Source organism: Boleophthalmus pectinirostris, unplaced genomic scaffold (genome assembly GCF_026225935.1).
Source record: "Boleophthalmus pectinirostris isolate CB_2022bp ecotype Guang Dong unplaced genomic scaffold, ASM2622593v1 HiC_scaffold_5, whole genome shotgun sequence".
Classification (NCBI taxonomy): Eukaryota; Metazoa; Chordata; class Actinopteri; order Gobiiformes; family Gobiidae; genus Boleophthalmus; species Boleophthalmus pectinirostris.
This window is the reverse complement of record NW_026571404.1, coordinates 22,332,995-22,347,238: the sequence shown is the minus strand read 5'-3', so window position 1 is coordinate 22,347,238 and position 14,244 is coordinate 22,332,995. Positions and strand designations below refer to the sequence as shown.

The window sequence follows — 14,244 nt, the reverse complement described above, 5'->3', positions numbered from 1 at the left end:
AAGAGCATTTTGCATTCTTTCTTTTTGCAATAGGCTATCTCAGTCATAAGCAACTGTTCAATCGTGTGTTTATTTGACATCAGCCGTTTCCTGCATCCCCACGTAGTTGCCACAAGATGGACATAAACTCTGCGGAAAACAGTGCTTCCGCAGATACCTGCCGGTTCATTTACATAGAGGGCAGGACGGGAATATGGCAGTGATTTATAGCAGTTTAGTCCTCCGCAGCTCTTATCGGAGTAAGGGGAGTCAAAGTGTGGCAGTACACAGCCAATGACAGCAGCTGATCTCAGTGGTGGATTGGTTTTCAGCCACTGCATGCACTGTAAATTTGTCACAGGGAATGCATATTGGTTTGTGACACTCTTATTGACCCGGCCCTGAGCACGGTAGTTTTCTTTTGCACCTACTTGTGAAAGTGTATCCTAGTTATTACAGTAAAATGTAGGCTTTTTTCTTATTTGCCAAGTTGATAGGGCTATGGATGGAGAGTGCAACACTGTAAGAATTTAAGTAATTACTGAGTACAAGTTGCTATGCTGGTCTGCTGTGGCATAATGGGTTTGCCTGTAGCAATATTGCCTTCCAAGTATTTCTACAAATATGTTCATCACAGGTTGACAAATTCTTGCCTAATTTGTTTTCTAAAATACTTTCACATCAGATTTGTCGGTTACTGTTATTCATAATTCAGCAAAAAGTCTAGTACATATGGTACTCACCCCCTTGATCTAAGATACCAAGGAATCCTATGAGAAACACAAATTGTCTCCGCCCACTTTTTCTCTGATGCCCAACCTGTTTTACCACTTTGCATTCATGTGGTTCAGTTGTTTTAGTCAGCTGATGCACTTCAGTAGTTGTCTTCGGTGGATGGACACACTGATCTACTTGTTGGACTAACACTTTTAGATAGGTGAGATTGATTTTCTGTTTATGATTGCTCAAAACACTTCTTTTCTTACCATTTATTTAACATTGCTTCACATTAGCTATACCATGTCTTGGATATAGAGGTTAAAGTGGCAAAGGTAAAACCAAGCAAATGCAAGAGATTACACTTGGCAATCTCTCTAATCTGTCCAGTGGAAAATGAGACTCTGGATTATAAGAGCTGGTCAGAGAACTGTGAAAGAGTGCTGTTATTACAGATTACAGCCTAAGGATTGTTTTAACATCAGATTCTTTAAACAAGAAAGCAGGATTGAGTGCGTATAGAGCAGTAAAAACAATATCAATATGCATGGTAGGTTTGATTGAAAATCTTAAAACCATTATCTATGACTCATGTAGACAATTATTATCATTAATTACACTGGTCAGTATCATGTCACCTTCTTTATCTTATTTCTGAAACATGTATTGTGTTGTTTTTTTCCAACATTGTTTTCAATAAATGAATTATGATTTGATCTTCTAAACTCCATCTGAAGGGGGAGGCCATGACGGTTGATGTGGAGGCTCCATTGCCTGTTGGTCATGAAGAAGCTGCAATCCGTTGCAGAGATGTGTGCCGATCCTATGGCAAACTCAAGGTCCTCAGCAATCTCAACCTGACTGTGCCACAAGGACAGATGTAAGTACAGTTTTATAAGAGGAGCATAGCTTAGCAGGCAAAGAATAACAGACTCTTTATCTTATCTGGCATCACCTCACGGTGATCCTAGTGAAAGGCCTATTTATTATTGGTCTTCCCTCTTTTAATCACTGGGCCTTGAGAAATTTCATTTTGTTGTGTGTTTCTCTCGCATGGTTGAATGACAAATAAAGAATCTTGAACTTTTCTCATATCACAAATGACTTTATTTATCTTAGTCGCATCAGATTCACACAGGTTTTGCCAAGCACCATTATGTCTTGCTTTTATTTCACGTATGTACCCTGTGACCGACCGGCCAAATCTCCTCACCAGGATTTTTCTTCAAATCAGATTTACATTCTTGACCTCGCCTAGAGACACAAAGAAGTTACTACTACTTAGGACTTTGTTATAACTGACTTTCATCAACTGTGTATTAATATGCATTATTATAATGGCTTAAATTTGTATTTATGGCATAACTACATTAAAAACTAAGGCTAGCTGACAATGACAAAAAAAATTACATTATTTTCCTCAAATTGAGGTTTAACAAATTTTTATTTGACTGTATTCTAGTGTTGTTAAAATCAAAGCAATTTTTGTTTCCTCAGCATAAACAAAATAATTAATATTTTTCTAAAGTCTGAACTAAAATTAGATTAATTACACAGACCTGTTGGAATCACACATAACACAATCAGCCTGTGTAGGACTTGTTCCAAAAGGTTAATTTCAGGTTACAGCTCAAAAACATTAGCAGTCATCTGTGACTCTAATTCATGTGAGCTCGCTTAAAATATATAATATATACACATTTATGTGTATATATTCATGTATATATGTATATATATGTGTGTGTGTGTGTGTGTGTGTATATATATATATATATATATATATATATATATATATATATATATATATATATTATTTATTTATTTATTTAGTATTATTATTATTATTATTATCTTTGTCATCATGATGGGCACCTGAGAAATAGAAGAGAAAACTCTGAGAAAAAACGAGTTAGAAATGGGATAATCTAAAACATGAAAACAATAACAAACTGTCTTCATGGCATTCACAATACTGTATGTCTGCAATGTCATTGATTTAAGCTCTAGTAGTGCTCATCAAAATGCAGTCTATTGTACCCTGCATCCCTCTATAGCACAATAACTCACACAGTTCATATAGTAATAATAGACTGAACATAGTGACATTATTCCTCTCAGTACGTACCGACACTTCTAATTGGGCATTTATTAACTCATTATTGTTGCTTTGTGCATTCTTTGTTCCAGAGATAACAAACTGCATTCACATACACATACCATGTTTTCAAAAGGCATATAGTTTTGTTACGGTTCTTTGGTTTCCTCGGTTACAGTCTGTACTCATGAGTCTCTCATTTGTTTCAGAGCAACACATTTTAATATTATGGCTCCATCTTTTGCAGATATGGTTTGTTAGGCCCCAGTGGATGTGGAAAGACTACACTGCTGAAATGCATTGTGGGTACTCTAAAAATATCACGAGGTCAAATCATTGTGTTGGGGAAGCCACCTGCGTTTCCTGGTCATGAAGTACCGGGTAGAATGGTTGGATACATGCCACAGGTAAATCAATAAAAGAAGAACACCACATAAAACTATTTGCATACAAATATTGGCCTAATTATCCCTAGGCGTGTAAAGTTAATTTGCAAATTTTCAGAAGCACAGCTATGGTAGCCCAAGTCGCCTTTTCATTAATGATTTATATCCTGAAGGATATTTTTCTAATATTTGTGCGTTAACAGATGATAAATATAGTTGTAAAAGACCACTATAAATTGAAACGCATATCTCCAGTATAAACGCATCAAGAGTACTGTTCTGACTGATGAGAGTCTCAAATTAATAAATCAGATTCATATACATTTTTTGTCAGGTTGCTATATAGATTATACAGTAAGATACAATGTAGAATAAGTATGGCCTGACTGAAAACCACTGAACAGAAGCTGTACCGTAGCATTCATATAACTGAATAAAAATACAATCTTAATTACATTGCACACAAAGCCATTTTAGCTGTGTCTGTTCCTGTACAGTGTATTTACATGTGAAATGTTTGTTCTTGCCTGGTCTATTTGAAGCCTCTACAGTACAGGCAGTGACCTGTGTCTTGTCTGAGTGTTTCTCATTACTGTCAGTGAATATCAAATGGAGCTGCTCAGATTCAGTTGAGGTCGTGTGGTGTGTAACTCTGACCGTCTCTGTAGGAAGTGATCTGTAACACTTCTTGAGTTCGCAGGCCTCATGTACCTGTTGTTGCAAAGCTTTTAAAGCAGACAACCTTTTGACTTTTGGAGCACATGCACGAAAGGCATGTCCCAGTTATTTGCCTGAAACTGTGTGAACTGAAACTTCAAACTACAGTTTTGCCAAATACCTAGAATACACTAACCTTCCCGCATCACAACATACTGTTTTGTTCTCGTGAGTGTTTTGTTCTTAATGATATCAGCCAAGATATTAGCATGTCTATTGCTGTCCCAAGAATTCTAGGAAAACTTCAAGCTTCTCACAGTATGCTTTGTCTTATAGGACCTGGCATTGTACAATGAGTTCACCATCAGTGACACTTTGACATTTTTTGGTCGCCTACACGGTCTGACCCGAAAAGAAACACAGGCCCGCATGAACTTTCTTATTGACTTTCTCGATCTACCTCAGAAGAACTGCCTTGTTCGAAATCTCAGGTAAAGTATGCTGACGTTATCTGCAACATTATCATGGGCAATTTGAGAGAGAGCTGCTTTAGATAAAAGTCAAGTTGGGCAGACAGAAGGCTTTAAATATCCATGATGGCCTACATGATTACCATCTCTAATCTGATGCCTTACAGTGTACCAGTGTCCCTTGATGACAGTAACAGGGCCTTAAACTGCAGATGATACAGGCTTGCACTGTGTTCAGAGGTCTGATTTTTGGACTTTGATACAAATTCTAATACCTTCCTCATAAAGCATATACAATAAAATAATATATCTATTAATCTGGTTCTGACTTCATTTGGATCAGTGTTTCTGTAATTATTTAGTATTATCTTCCACAAAGTACTTTTAAAGTGATAGTAATTTCATAAGTGCATTTAGTATGGAGAGACACGATTTAATTTAGCATTAAATGAATCATTAAAATTATTAACAAAATTACTTAAAATTGCTTAAAATAAAATTACTTAAAATATGACAAATATTTCTGGAATGGTTAAACAGCCAGTGACACCAGCTTTGACGCAGTGTTGTACTTTAAATTAACATATTGATTATTATCAAATAATAGTAATTATAGTACATGACTATACTGTATAGTATAAGTACCTATTAGCAGTTCTTATATGTTGTTTGTTGTGGAGTTGTTTGTTGTTGTCAGGCAGGTTTATCTCGTCTCCTAAGTTATGAAACTCAGAGAAACGTGGGAGATTCACCTTTGTGACCATTGGTTTTCAGTTATTTACTATTTCATTCTTGTGTGTTTTGTTTTGTTCTTGTTTGTCTGTTGTTGCAGTGGAGGTCAGAGACGCAGAGTTTCTCTGGGAGCTGCTTTGCTTCAAAACCCTGAGCTGCTCATACTGGATGAACCCACAGTTGGAGTGGACCCAGTGCTAAGGACCAAGTACATGTCACTATTATAGTAACAAGCACTGTGTTTTTTGTGGACGCCCTATAAATCAACTTAATGTTAATCTTGAAGCTCTTAAAATAACTCTGCAGAGCACTTGTATCAAACAAGGCAAATATGGCAGTATTACCCCTCCCATGTGGTTTCCCAGACGGCTGGCAGAGAGCAGCCGTGGAAAAGCTTTTTCAGAGATTTTCAGGAAATTAGTGCCACTAATTCAGTTTTATGTAATCTGGTTTCTTTTACAACCTTTTTAGGATTTGGCAGCATCTGGTGGAAATCGTGAAGACAGCGAAGGTCTCTGTCATTATCACCACTCACTACATCGAGGAGGCCAGACAAGCCAATGTGGTGAGAGAATGCATGGTGACACAGTTAAACAAACACAGGGTCATAAAGACGGTGTAATCAGTGCAATCATGTACTGCATCTCTAGGTCTTTTATGTCCTGCCTACAAAAACAAAGACTCCATTGAGGTTTGCTGTGGGTATAAACAAAACTGTCTCAAATACAGCATATTGTCAGTCAGATTCCTCTTTTCTAAAAAGTAGATTTAAAAGCAATACTAGCAACAATATATGAAAATACTATGCTGTGGTGACTTTAATACTTTGTATTTAATTCTGTTATTACCAACAATGTATTTGTCTGTATAACAGATTTAGCATTTTTCTTCCATTAGTACTACTGGTGTTTGCCTCAATAAAATCCTGTGGGGATTTACCATTAATCTTGTTCAAGATTTTCAGTAGTAAGCTTACACACTGGGTAAAATCAGCAGGACAGATGTAGCTTTTTTCTGCCCTAAAAATAATAGCCCAATCCTCAGTTTTGGTAGTATTTGTGATTTAACATCTGCTTTAAAACAATATAACATATTGGACTATTATCTTCATATAAAGTAAACACTGTGCGTTTGAAATCATATATTTTGTTTTCAGTATTTTTGAGTCTAGTGGTCATATAGGAGTCTTGTTTAAACTTGTTGAAACATGTTCATATGTAAACTTGTTTATGAGGCCAACGGTGTATGTCTTACATGTTGCTCTGACAGTTCTTTAGGAAGAACAAAAATAGTCCTATTCTAGAACAAAAATAGTCCTACTCTAGTCTGTGGTTGCATCACACTCCTTAAACCTGTCTGGTTGCTCACAAGTGCACTGAAACTAGCTCTCACAAAGAATAAAGGGCATCTGTTGGTTTATTGCTGTCTTCGTGATTGTTAGAGATTGACATAACTATGTCAAGAAAAAAGCCACTAAAGGTGCACTTGTGAGAGGCCTCAGTTTACTGCTAATTTACTGCTTAGGAAACTGGACCACTTCTGTTTGTGGCCTATTTTTGCACAATGGATGTAACTAGCCATTTGTTTTGTAGGTTGGTCTGATGAGAAATGGCCATCTGCTGGCTGAAGGTCCTCCAGATCAAGTCATGAAACTACATGGTACAGCAGTAAGTATACAACCTCATCCATGTGGCGTACGTCCAGCATATTCACACTAAACATTGGAATACACATTTTTATTTTGTTCACAGACTTTGGAGTGTACTTTTTTGAAGCTTTGTCAGTCATCAGACCAGACAGCCACTAAGGAAAGCCCCAGCCCACTGGACAGAATGCTGGAGAAGAGCCAGTCATTTGAGAGCAATGAGAGTCGGCCTATTCTTGGTATGAACCCACCTACAGAGGACATTCCCAAGTTTACAGGTAATTCTTTATCACATATGTGACATGTTATCAAACTGAATTCAACCTGGGTTTTTTTTTGTTTGTTTTTTGTTTGTTTTTTTTAAATAATTTCTGCTTTTTTCAACCTACTGGATGATTTGGATGCCACAGCGGACTGGAAGGTGCGAGCCAGACATGTGTTACCGAAATGTAGAAACATTGCAGCCCTGACTATCAAGACATTGGTGCGATTTAAGAGGACCCCAGGGTAGGCCACATTAAGAGATTAAATTAAATCAAATTAAATGAATTTTAATGTGCATACTCTAACCAGTGTTTTGTTTTTAGGTCCCTATGTTTCCAGTTCCTGCTGCCTGTCATTCAGATCACTCTGATTTGTCTTTGTATTGGAGGAGATCCTCAGGGCATCCAGGTTGCAGTGGTCAATAACGAAACATCTCCCTCCTCATATAGCCACTCTCTGCTCTCTGCCATAGACAACTACAGTATCCATCAGGTAAGATTGTTTTGATGGGTGTAGTCATCTTTTTTTTTTCTTTTAATTGATAAACAGTTCTGCTACCTGTTAGATTTTTTTTATTATTCCATTAATACAACAATTGCCCTGCTTTTTCTCCTTGTGCTTTCCTGCAAACTGCTAAAAGGATGTCCCAAATTGCTATTATAAATATGTTTGCTGTAAGATAGTTGTTACAGTGTTACAAACATAGAGATCATCTAATGCCTCTAATAGTTGGGATTGTTTTAACCTCTTGAAACTCTTCACAGGTGCACCTATCACATTCAGAAGCTTTTGAAGGAATTTATAATGGAGAATACTGGGGAGTCATTGGATTTGGCAAGAATTTCACCAGCTATCTGACAAAAAGGTGAGTTTCTTTTTACTAAATTTTATTTAGGGGCTATATAGTGTCATCAGTTTAACTTTTAAAGCCAGTAAATTTATACTTTTCTATGGACAATGAAGTTCCCTAAAATTATTCATCCTTTTGTTTTCGTAATCTCACAAATATTCATATACCAGTGTACACTGACACTGGAAGCAAGGTTAGTGTTTGGTGTTTTCTCCAAGGAAACAACAGCAAATGTATTCATCATGACAAATACAGAGCTTCTGTTTGCCAACACTTATATGCTGTTTCTTTGTTGACAGCCTGCTATTTCTGTTGCCGTATTTTATGACAAACTAACAATAACTGTATGCATCATGTATGTGTCAAAAATATAGTTTGTCATTATTTAATGTGGACATCAAAGCAGCTAGCTTTTTCCAGACAATACACTGACACACTAAACAGATTCCACAACATGATGGAACACATTAAAATTCTTTGAGCAGAAAAGATCATTTATCCTAAAGATATTTTACATTACTAACTCTAGACTCTTTAAACTTTATTGCGTAAATGATTTGTAGCCTATTTTTTTTATACTTTTACTTTTAATACTGAACTGTAAAATACATGTATATGCATTAGTACCAATACATTGATATAGCATTTAGCACTGAAACAGATATGTATGTAATAATGTATTGTATGGCTTTTCACACGTTTCAATTGAACCCTTACTCTGTCTACACTCTGTTTTTTGGTGCTGCACAAGCTAAATAAAATTTTCACCACAGTATTCAATAATAGCTAATTATAGATTACTCAGAAATTAACTCCAATTACTTTCGTATTCAACTGAACTCCACCAAGTTGAAAAAGAAATCACGGGACTGTTAGTCAGCTGTTATATAGGGTAAGAGTCATTGTGTTGTTGTAGGTGTGATGTGCACTCTGAGACTTCTGGATAGACAGGCTGGTCCTTCCTGTCCTGAACTTACCTTGACAACAGTAGGATTCGTGTGAGCCAATCAAATGCTGATATTGTCATGTGCTTCTCATGTGACAAGTGAACAAACTGGAGGTGTCTGCTTTGTCAAAAATGCCTGAATGCTAATGAACTGCTATCATGACACCTGATGGAAGCAGAAAGAATTGGTGGGCTTAAAATGTTGTCAAAAGAAAATTTGATGTTGACGAGGTATTTTTAATGGGTAATGGGTGGTGTTTGCTCCTGAAGGTTTTTTCTCCTTGTCTGTTCTTTAAAAGTGGTCCAAGAAAAAAATAACCTGCATAACTGTGATCATTTGGGAGTGTCTACAGATGCATTGCACTCTGTCCATCAATGTTTTTGTTATCATTTGTTATTGCATTCCTTTATTCATGCTGACGCAAGTTGGTTAGTTGCTGCGTATGTATTTGTTATTATTGATAGGGGTTATACAACAATTAGTGATATATTTAACTTTCTTTTCTTTTGTATCTAGTCTGCTCTGGGCATATTTTGTAACAGTACTATGTCTTTGTTTTTTTACAGAGCCTTGCAGCGGCATGTGTCCAGAGACGTGGTTGATGGGGGTTCTGTACATGTCTGGCTGGACCACACAAGTAATACATAATCATTTATTTGTCCCATGTTGTAATGTAGTTGTACTTTACTTGTACTATATTGCTTCAGTTGCCTGAAAGCAATTGATAACTTCATTGTTCTTTTTTGTGTTCCATCAGATCGTCAAATAGCCCTTATGCTGCAAAAGAAACTACATGATGCTTTTCAGGTAAATCCAAATAGCTGTTGTCATTATCAAAGCTCAGTAGAAGTTATGTTTCATCACATAACAAATATAATTTGGAATTTACCTTGTTGGATAAATGAACTTGTATCTGTACCTGTTTTCAGACTTTTACTGAAAGCAAGCTAGGAAGTATGTCTTATCAGGTTGCCTTGCCTGTGAAGGTAAGTCAAACAGATAACTTCTGCATTCACCTGTGATTGTCTGGAAATCATTAAAACTACCTGGCTATGTCAAAGATCAATGTATGGTTCCCTTGTGAAAATGAGCTACATATTTGTTTGTTTTTTCAGTTTGAAGAGCCGATCTATGGTAGCCAAAGTACAGATTTCACCACTTATGTGACTCCTGGTGCTGTTCTCAGGTCTGCAATTTATTTCAAAGCACTACAATGATATAAAAATTGATCGCCAGCTTGTTCTGCAGTATAATATTAAATTGCAATGTCTCCTCTTTTAAAGTATCACTTTCTATCTCGCTGTTGGTCTGACTGCTCTGTCCTTTGTCCTGGAGAGAAAGGAAGGCCTATTGGACAGATGCTGGGTAGCAGGTGGGTTTATCCAAGATTATGAACTTTTGCATTTAACACTTGGTTTTGGCATTTTTGGAGAATATTGTTTTTTGTTACTTCATTTATAGTCAATAATACTGATCAATGTGTGTAAGCTCTAGAGTGTACTATCTGAAAGAGCCAGTAGGGGTCACCATTAGGCAGAACATAATCCCATGTGTTTATCATGTCTTTGGTGTTGGTAGTGTATATTTTATGTAAGTTTGTTAATACTTTTCTTGTGAAACAGGTGTGAGTTCTCTGGAGACTATGCTGGCTCACCTTTGCTCTCAACTCTTTGTCATCAGTATCCAAATCTTCATGCTGCTCATCTTCGTGATGCATGTGTTCAAGGTTTGGCTTTCCACACCAATACAATAATATTAATAATACCATTTAAGTCAAAATATGTTGAAAACAATTAAACAGTGTAACATATTTTATCCTCAGAATGCATGTACCCAGAAATAGAAACTAATAAAGATATCAGATTTTAAATGCACAAAAATGTATCATCACACAGGAGTGTTTTGTTTACAGACATATTTAATTCATTCATCATTCTATGTAAGATGTGCCTGTTTTTCCATCATTTGTTTTACATAAATTTCTTTTGTCAAAAAATTACATCAATTTCCAATCAAGTGCCATGTGCATAGGTACTAGATTTATATTTATTCATTTGAACATGCCAAAATTCCATGTTTGTATGTGAAAACCAAGCAAAATGTGAAAATTGTTGTCTTTATTGATTTTTTTATGGATACAATATTCAACCAAAGACAGAACGGGCTCACGTAGCAACAATGAAGGCTTTATAGAGATAGTGCTTCTAAAACCCCAGGACAGGTTCACTGGTTTATAGAGGTGAACCGTCAGTCACTGTGTGTGCTCTTGTATGTGTGTTAATTAAATTCAACGAGACCTCCACTCTATAAATCAGTTCCTGTGTTGTGTTCTCTTATCACTGTAGGATTGCCACGACAACAGCCCCTGATGGCTGTGGTAACGGCTGGTCATGTGACCCTCTGAACAGGTCTATTTCTGCACGTTGTCAGGGGAGACAGATAGTGTCTAAGAAGAGGGTCGTGTGCACTCTGATACAGTCTTGCCCCATAAAAATGGAAAGAGTAGTCAGTTTAATCTCATGTGTTTGTATTATTCTTCCTGTGTTAGTTAAAATCCCTCCTGTTTACATGAATACATTTTTTTATTGTTTTTTCACCCAGAACTTCAGTATAAAAAAATATTAATATGCTGGTACATAACTGTTAAACAATACACTAACAAACTGCACATTTGTGGAAGTGTATTAGATTTTAGTATAATATTATATTTTTATTCTTTATTTACATTTTTTCTGTAATAAACACGACCATTAATTGTATTTGCTTGTTTGTAGATGCCGAATGAAGGCTCTTTGGTGCTCATCATCATATTGATCGTGCTCCAAGGAGTGACTGGGATCTCCTTTGGTCTTGTAATCTCATCTGCCATTGATGATGAGCAGAGTGCTAACCAGGCTGCACTGGGCATCTTCTACCCAAACCTCATGATCAGTGGTAAGCATCAGAGCTTGCATGCATGAATGGGCATGTTCATAGATTCCTTTTTGCTGATAATAGTATTAGTGCATTTTATCTTTGGAATGTGGGTCACACTAAATGCCAACTTTTATTTAGTGTAATTAACATTTCAGTATTTTACTGTTTTAGTCTTATTGATCCACAAGGGAAAATTATTTGGACACAAAAGATCACACATCACAATAAATAATAATAAGTATAAATGGTAATAATAAATTCTAAGTAAGTGGCACAAATAGCAAGAGACTGGCTTCAAATAAGGCATAATTATAGAAATTTATATGTACAAATACAAATAAAATACAGAAATATAGTAATACAAAATATATCTCGGCTATATACAAGTGGCCGTAAGGATAAACAGTGCAAAGATGAAATAATGATTGGTAGAACAGAAGGTTATATATTACATAATGATAACTTGTACAGTTTTATGGAGTATGGTATGAATGTAGTAGTGTGTAATTGATAATCTTTCTTCTCTCACAATTACAAAAGCTGTTTTGTCTTTTAATACATAATATCTACATTATAATTACTGATATTGAATATGTGCTGTATTAGATAAATGTGTTTCCCAGTTGCCAATGTGATTATTACATTATCCACTTCTCCCAGCCATTTCGCTGTTGTAGCCATAGAGTGCATTAGTGTACAAAAATACATGATGCCCCTCCTTCGTCTCTTTCCAGCTTTAGACAGTGAGACATAATCAGTTGCACAATGTTTACCAAGCTTTAGTTAAATTATTTCATTACCTTGACCTAAAACTAAGCTATTGTTTTGTAAGTATACTTGTATTTGTAGCTTAATATGGATATCCTAAATTAGTTCTATACTTTCTGTCCTTGCAGGTGTTATTTGGCCTGTTGAGTGCATTCCTTACCCTCTTCGCTACCTCAGCATGGCCCTGCCTCAAACGTTTGCTGCTGAGTCCCTTCGTTGTATCATGTACAGAGGTAACTTATACTCATAATTTACACAATACAACACAATACAAACACAGTTATCATAATATAATATCCCCACAACTCACTAGTTATTTTGATAGAGGCACATTTCAGTGCCCACATATGCAGCTACTGTCCAGTGTTCGGTTTGTGCCCTAAATGTTTAATCAGCTCTCAATCCTGTGTAATTCATCCACCTGGAGTAGACGGTGTAGTGGTTTCCCTTGCTGTCCCTGCTTTGCCCATATCTGTGTTGACCTCGTCTGTGTGGACAATGCCATGTGACAGCAGCTCGTGCTACCTCCATGTTACATGATATAGGCCCTGAACAGGAAGTGAGAGGAGATGTTCCTCTTACCGAACCTCAAGGAATGCTGATACATTAGACAAACAGAAAGAACTGCTTTGCTCAATAGATTAATGGTTTAATTATAATCGAAACAATATACTGAGGATAAAGCATGCTAAGAGAATAGAATACGACCAAAAAGGGGATTCAAGGTGTGTCTGGGTCAAGATGTTGAGAGTCACCAGGATCTAATAATTATTGCCATACTGACCCATTGTGGCAAACTAACCCGTTTTGACTTAATTTAATAATCATGAATCTTCAAAACATGTTTGGTTCGATTACTATCCATTGGCCACCTATGACTCATCAAGTTGTTTTGCCAGCAAATTGAAAGCTGTAGATTTTCTGATGATATATTTCTATTTCCAGGTTGGGGTCTGAACCAGATGTTGGTGTGGCGTGGGTTCGCAGTCACTCTTGGTTGGAACACTTTCTTTCTCATTCTGGCCACTGTCATTCTGAAGCTAAGGACATGAGTGTCTCCTCTTGGTGAATGTTACTCATTCTGGGGGACAGGTGAGGCCCGTGCTAACAAACTGCTGGGCTATGGGGCTGTGAACAAGCTGATACACAGAGAAGAAGAAACACACTGTTGATAGCTTCATTCTACATGCCTATAGCCAGTGCACTACATGTTTGAAGTCCTGCTCACCTGAATGCAGAAACAGAACAAATACTGTAATGTTGTATTTGGATATAAAAAGGTGTATATTTGCTCTCATACTGTGCACATTACCATCTTACATGTCTAAGAACAGGTCATGCACAAAACTCAGGTTGTAATATTTTTTCTTTTCTTCTAGGCTTTAGTCTTTATGATAACAAAAAATAGAAGTAACCCATATGTTGCTAAAAGTGGGAGGACACGTTGAAGCCCCCTTTTGAATGACTAGCTCACTATTTCATCTGACTCTTGTATCCTGCGTTGTCTGTGCATGACAGGAAGTGGAAGATGTGTCACATCTTCTTAACATTAAAAGGTGCTCAGCTGTGAATTGGTTGACTTTTGAAGTTTAGTGCCTGCATTTACTGTAGAAACCAAATGCTGATACCAAGATGAATGGCTTTATTGCACACACACAAATGTCTGGTTCAAATTTGTAAAAAGGGAAAAAAAAAACATTTATAATTCTGATTAATGAAGATTCGTCTTAGTATTTTGTCAGTTTTAAAATATTTGTACTTGCGTTTTAATTATGCTTTTAATTGTATGTAGTTTATTAATCTCTCATATGTTTGTGC

General features: G+C 36.4%; 1 protein-coding gene across 2 annotated transcripts in view; it reads left to right on the top strand.

The window, feature by feature from the left end:
• abch1 (ATP-binding cassette, sub-family H, member 1) overlaps positions 1–14,244 on the top strand; it is a 25,516-nt gene extending 11,272 nt beyond the window's left edge. Inside the window, exons 1-20 of one of the 2 annotated variants that reach the window (XM_020921267.2) lie at positions 781–916; positions 1,434–1,576; positions 3,039–3,198; positions 4,171–4,325; positions 5,137–5,244; positions 5,508–5,601; positions 6,629–6,703; positions 6,788–6,959; positions 7,092–7,188; positions 7,269–7,437; positions 7,710–7,810; positions 9,309–9,379; positions 9,500–9,549; positions 9,672–9,728; positions 9,858–9,928; positions 10,026–10,114; positions 10,365–10,468; positions 11,517–11,676; positions 12,555–12,659; positions 13,372–14,244. In XM_020921267.2, the coding sequence (XP_020776926.1) occupies positions 1,443–1,576; positions 3,039–3,198; positions 4,171–4,325; positions 5,137–5,244; positions 5,508–5,601; positions 6,629–6,703; positions 6,788–6,959; positions 7,092–7,188; positions 7,269–7,437; positions 7,710–7,810; positions 9,309–9,379; positions 9,500–9,549; positions 9,672–9,728; positions 9,858–9,928; positions 10,026–10,114; positions 10,365–10,468; positions 11,517–11,676; positions 12,555–12,659; positions 13,372–13,478 (2,079 nt within the window). In that variant the 5' untranslated portion in view covers positions 781–916; positions 1,434–1,442 and the 3' untranslated portion in view covers positions 13,479–14,244. Of the gene's footprint in view, positions 1–780; positions 917–1,433; positions 1,577–3,038; positions 3,199–4,170; positions 4,326–5,136; positions 5,245–5,507; positions 5,602–6,628; positions 6,704–6,787; positions 6,960–7,091; positions 7,189–7,268; positions 7,438–7,709; positions 7,811–9,308; positions 9,380–9,499; positions 9,550–9,671; positions 9,729–9,857; positions 9,929–10,025; positions 10,115–10,364; positions 10,469–11,516; positions 11,677–12,554; positions 12,660–13,371 lie in introns of those variants that run through there. The other variant, XM_055162860.1, reaches the window with a different exon arrangement.